At 49.3% G+C, this 6127-nt stretch overlaps 1 protein-coding gene across 1 annotated transcript; it reads left to right on the top strand.

Annotated features, from left to right (window-relative positions):
* Nucleotides 1–4683: 4683 nt before the first annotated feature.
* LOC123427282 (histone H3.2) lies at nucleotides 4684–5332 on the top strand. The gene has a single exon (XM_045111289.1). The coding sequence runs from the start codon at nucleotides 4749–4751 to the stop codon at nucleotides 5157–5159; it is 411 nt and encodes a 136-aa protein (XP_044967224.1). The 5' UTR covers nucleotides 4684–4748; the 3' UTR covers nucleotides 5160–5332.
* Nucleotides 5333–6127: the final 795 nt, after the last annotated feature.

Here is a 6127-nt window from a genome sequence, read left to right as displayed (position 1 = left end):
AACAGTCGATCCAGTCGGAGGGGCTATTGCCATATCACTCGAACCGAATGAAGGTACACTCGACGCATGTGTCACAGGCATCCCCAGTGCACACGTAACTAGCTCAGCAGGAGTTTGTTTTGAAGCTGTCTGCAGCGGCTCTTGTTTGTCATCTAAATAAATGACGTCCAAAGTTGTAGCAGTGATGGTCAAATCAGTCGACAAATCCAATCTATAAAACGGAATAAAGCTAATGCTTATCATACCTGGTCAAGGAGTAGGCTGATCCACGACGTCTTTGTCCATATAATCCTCTCCAGTCCCGACGGGAGTCGACACCGAAGTAGCAACACTGGCAAGCAAATTGCACTCGGTTACCAAAAGTTTGAAAAGACACAATGACGAGATGAAAAGGATAAACACTCACGCCGAGGTGACCGGCACGACAATTCTCATTCGCGACAAGGCCTTCCGAAGCTTGGGCGCGTCAGGCTTTGGCTGATTTGCGGCCTTCTCCGGAGAGTCAGCTGTGGCGGCTCGGTCCCCATTCACATTTCTGCTGCTGGAGGCGACTGTTTTGCTCGGTGCAACCGATGGGTCGTGGCGTTGTTTAGTCCGCAGTTCACGGTGTGGAGGAGGCTGTTCTTCTTCTTCACTGTCTTCTAAAGCATCTTCGCTTTCCTCGCTATCATCAACATCCTCACTCGGCGCTACAGCCTTCGCTTTCTGCCCCAAGATCAAACTGCTCCCCGTTGGGCACAGGAGAGTGCAAGTGGGTCCACTCCCGCAAAGAACAAAGACAACAAAGTCAATCGAGCAAATATGCAGTCACTCGACGAAGGCATGAACACAATCGGAAAAGATGTAACATACCAACTTCCACGGCTTATTCTCAGCAGAATATGGCGCGACTCGTTTGGATCCCACGGGTTGTCGCAAGGACCAGTGATGCTTTTGATCCACTGGCTTACCGTCTCTTGATCAACTTCCTCTGGGTGCGACCGGGTGGAATCTTCAGAACCAGAGTAATGCCACATGGCATGGTCCCTCGCCTGAAGGGGCTAGATGCGCCGACTGAGGAACGTCTCCAGCAGGTCCATACCAGTCAGCCCGTTTCTGACCAAGTTAATCACTTCACCTGCCAACATCTCCACTTCTCCCTTCTCATCCTCGAATATAGTCAATATTCTAGGGGCAGTCGGACGATCTAAGGTGAAAGGGGGGAGGCCAGTCGACATGTTCGGAGGTGCAATATCTTTGTAGTAGAACCATGTCGACTGCCAGTTCCGAACTGATTCAGGGAGGGTCATCGGAGGATAAGTACTCCTATTCCTTTTCTGAATCCCCAAACCACCGCACAACTGGATAACGCTGGCCCGAGTGTCCCCAGGGTTCTTTTTTTTCACTGTTTGAGACCGGGTAGTAAATATGTTCTTGAACAACCCCCAATGAGGAGGGCAACCCAAGAAACACTCACACGGAGTGATGAAGGTGGAGAGGTATGCAACAGTGTTGGGAGGAAGATGATGAAGTTGAATCCCGAAATAAAAGAGGAAGCCACGAAAGAAAGGGTGTGGAGGCAGAGAAAAACCTTGCTCGACATGGGTGAGGAGAAGGACCCGCTCCCCCTCGCGAGGTGCTGGCACAAGCTCCTCCCCTGGCAGCCTCCAAGAGTTCTCCACAACCATCCCGTTCTCAACGAGATCCAGGACGTCCTCCTTCGTCACGGTGGACGGGACAAAGTCCCCATGTATCCACCCTGGCGGCACTGCGGTCCGACCGGGCTTTCTCCCCTTGCCGCCCTTCTTGGCGCGCTCAAGCTTGGATGTTTTGCCCTTCGGCATGGCTGCGGTGGTGAAGGAAAGATTGAGCAAGGCTGGTGGGACGAAGGTGGAGGAGAAGCAAGAAAAGATCAAAGCGCAACCGTAACCCTAGTTCGAGCCGCATTTATATAAGCGACCGACCGAGACACCAACTGATGGGCCCTCCAGATCTCAGCCTATCCTGATATCAGTGGAGACGTGACGCATGGCGATGATGACGACATGATAATCGAGGTGCCGTTGCTCCACTTGCCTGACATTTGCGTCATCCCCACGAGGAGCATGGAAATCGAAATTTCGAATCCCGTGAGATCCGGACCTGCCGCAGTGATCAGTCACATCAAAAGATCCTGTCAGTCACTCGGAATGAGTCCAAGTATCTGAAATCACTCAGGAAAACTTCGCATCAGAATCGATCAAGGCGAATGACGAAGATTTCAATCGACACGGAGTTTTATCAATCCCATGAAAATGACAAAGATCAGAACGACTCGACAAGAACTCACGTCAACTCTTTCGTCACTCGAACCCCAATCCATTCGGGGGCTAATGATAGGGATATGTACCTAGGGTAGGGTCACAGGCCTGACCTGAATGTCCTACCCAAGGGTACCTCATTATTAGGCCAAGGGTCAGACAGGAGATTCCGACTGGATGAAGATGACACTTAAAAGTTACTCGGTACGCAAACACTCGGACTACATTTCCATCCACTCTATGACCTATATACATTCAGAAGGATTCTAGTCGGCATTGAAGACCAGAAGTCACCCACAAGGGCCAGCGGACACACATTCATCCAATGGTCGTTAGTAACATTTATTACCCACTTACGTTATCAGTAACGTATATCTTTAACTCATATTGATCGAGCCCTTAGATGCTGAGGCCTTGATGAGAGGTGGCGCACTCTATATAAGCCACCACTCCCCTCTGTCACAAGGGTTCGCACCCCGTGTATTACACAATCTACACCGCAAGAGCTCCCGAGCACCTGAAATGTAGGGCTGTTACCTCCAAGAGAGGGGCCTGAACTCATACATCTTGCCGTAGTTAGGACTCTGTCGTCTCCATTCCTACCATACACCTCTACTGTCAGGTTTATTCTCACGACACTCGGCTTGGTGCTGGAATTGGGCTGGACCAGTGAGTAGCAATCACGGGCAATGTGGATCCATTTTTACATGCCCTACATTTAATTCTATTGGTGCAACTAGGACTTGAGTGATCAGTGAGAAGGCAACGAATACAAAACAATTCGCATGGGCTTTTTTTTTGAACTTGCGAACTCCCACCCTAGTAATTGCCCTATTGGATGCATTATTAGCAATGCGACTATCCTGCTGCGGGGATGAAGCGTTGTTTGAATTTGGACGATGGAGGGTGTTTGAACGTGGATCACGGTAGGAATTATTTGTGTAGATGCTAGCTATCTAAGAGCTTGGACGTAGGATTTGCGAGGATGACGACGAAGATGTATGTCCATTCATCCTCTTTCCCTTTGAGGTATCGATCCAATTTCGAGGAAGAGTTTGGTCCTCCGTTGCCGCATAGTAAGTAATTGACATTGAGTATTGGCAGGGAGATATTACCTCCTTTGATGATAGAGAAGCCAACTTCCTTTGATGATACCGAAAACTTGAATGACTAGTATTGGAGTCTTCGAGCTTTGAAGAGAGATGTCCTCCTCCAAAGAATGACAAGAGAATGGTGCTTACAGGTTCCTTCACGAGTCTAATGTGAGATCTTGTGAATTCTACCACCAATAAAAAATCTTCCATATCCTTCTCTTCCTCGAAGTTAATCGAGACACCCCATTTCTTCCATACCTCTGCAGCAAAGTCTTGTCCAATGTCGAAGTTGGGATCTGCCAATGCCATGATGGCACCGCGATGGGACGAAGCTTGATGTCTCTGGTGGGTTAAGATGGTGTTGTGGACGCCGGACCCATGATGACCACCAGCGGTTGGGGTGGTGGGCTGGTGGGTGCCGGGGTCGGGATGGCCACATACGGTGGGGCCTAGGGTGCTAGACCTTGTCACAGAACTCACATTGTCAAACAATCGCTTCATAATAAGACCGTCGAGAGAAATACCAATGTTAACACAAATGACACATGAGAACACAATAACTGCGACAAACTCGAAAGGATCAACACTCTTGGCCAAGACAAGACGAGGCAAAATATGAAACAAAAAACACCACAAGCTATATGACACCAATCAGGAGAGACATGTCAATACGAGGATTGTGTCAAATGACATTAAATTCGAAACACCGGTATTTCAAGCTGATGTATAAACCGAACATAAAGGTTGGTTAATATTGAATTTATTTTTTATTTTTGTAGGGTTTATACTACTCCCTCCGTATTAAAATAGTGTCGTTGATCTATTATAAATTTTGTATTAACTTACTACAAAATTTGCGATACTTATTTTGGAACGGAGGGAGTACTTAATATATAGCTTTTGGTCTTTAAAAAAATAAACCGCCTTCAAGCTGGAGTTTTGATATAAGTCTTTTTAAGGGAATTTTAATTCAAAGTACAAAGTAAAATGCGAGGAAATCAAAGAAGCATCGATTCTTCGAGCAACTTGGCCCAGGGCCCCGCTCAACAGGCGAGAAGTGCTTCCACGGATCACGATCCGTGGCCAGCGCCACACAAACACATCTCCACCGTCTCCCCTTCTTCCTCCCGTTCCACACGCCCAATCCAACGGCTCAGCCGACCCCGCGCGCTCGTCGCTCCCTTCATGGCGCCATGATCCGTCGAAAGCCCGAAATTTTCCGCTTGGAATTTTCAAGCCGCGCGCCATCCTCCAAATTCTCCCACCCCTACTTAAGCCTCCACCGCCACCCCAGATCATTCCAACCCACACCGCCGCCCCAATCCCCCAACACGAAACGACCGCCCAGGCCGCCGCCGATCCCCAGCCAGCTCCGATGGCCCGCACGAAGCAGACGGCGCGCAAGTCCACTGGCGGCAAGGCGCCGCGGAAGCAGCTGGCGACCAAGGCGGCGCGCAAGTCCGCCCCGGCCACCGGCGGCGTGAAGAAGCCCCACCGTTTCCGCCCGGGGACCGTCGCGCTGCGCGAGATCCGCAAGTACCAGAAGAGCACGGAGCTGCTCATCCGCAAGCTCCCGTTCCAGCGGCTGGTGCGGGAGATCGCGCAGGACTTCAAGACGGACCTGCGCTTCCAGAGCTCCGCCGTCTCGGCCCTCCAGGAGGCCGCCGAGGCGTACCTCGTCGGGCTCTTCGAGGACACCAACCTCTGCGCCATCCACGCCAAGCGCGTGACCATCATGCCCAAGGACATCCAGCTCGCCCGCCGCATCCGCGGGGAGCGCGCGTAGGCTCGCAATGCTTCCTGCCGCCATGGTTCCTTCTTGGTTGGCCCCGAGGGGATTGTTTCGTCCTGTTATCGTAGTCCACCTGTGCTTCGAGTTGTTATTAGGTTCTAGTCGATGATATGGTCCTGTGATATTGATTACCAGTTCGAAAATTGCAATGGATGTCATTCATTTTATGCTTGTTTCTGAGATCTTTTGAATCGAATTCTGCGATTGGATGCTATGTTTGTGAATGACACTACTGTATCATCCTAGGAATGATTCTTGTTCCCTCCTAGGAGAATTTTGCAATTGACAGTTACTGTAGAGATTACAAAAATTTGTGTCTGTTCTTTAATTCATTTGAGCACTGGCCATTTTATCTACCAATCTGTTAACTGCCCGGATGCATAATTTAGTGTTAACTGACATAATGTATAATTTGGTGTCAGCTACAGTCTGATTAAACCTGAGATATGATCCCTATGTGATACTTATGCCAAAATTTTGAAAGATCGGAAGGTGGATGTGAGTTCGAGCCACTCATCATTGCAGTTGCTATGATATTGTTTGCAGCTTATGTGGCATGGATTCTATCCTAGCTCACGTAGTTCTGTTCTGTGGGTCTCCGAGGACCGTCACACTTGCAATGTTGCTTTTTACAAACTTGCTGGTGCCACATTCACATATGGCCATATGGGTTAAAAAAAGTGTAGGCTCCGTTACCGTATCCACATTAAGCCTTGGCCCATACTTCAGCCCTGAAATCACCACCCGACCAGTTTCAGCAGTACTTTGACACTTGTAATTTTGGATACGATTATGAACCAAGCCAATTGATCTACTCACTGGATGGCACACAGGATTTGACAGAGCTTACCATAAGCTTCTGGGTGCCTGAACAACTCAGAGTAGGACGGAATATTTGCCGACGTACACGATCGATGCATCTTGCAGTGTTTTCCTAGCTGCGGCCAACCTGTTGTTGAGCA

Source organism: Hordeum vulgare, chromosome 2H (genome assembly GCF_904849725.1).
Source record: "Hordeum vulgare subsp. vulgare chromosome 2H, MorexV3_pseudomolecules_assembly, whole genome shotgun sequence".
Lineage (NCBI taxonomy): Eukaryota > Viridiplantae > Streptophyta > Magnoliopsida > Poales > Poaceae > Hordeum > Hordeum vulgare.
Note: the sequence above shows the minus strand (reverse complement) of the source record. Positions and strands in the feature narration are given on the sequence as shown.

Bases quoted from the DNA above. Each gene is read 5' to 3' on its own strand.
- LOC123427282 (XM_045111289.1), top strand. From the start codon at position 4,749: ATGGCCCGCACGAAGCAGACGGCGCGCAAGTCCACTGGCGGCAAGGCG.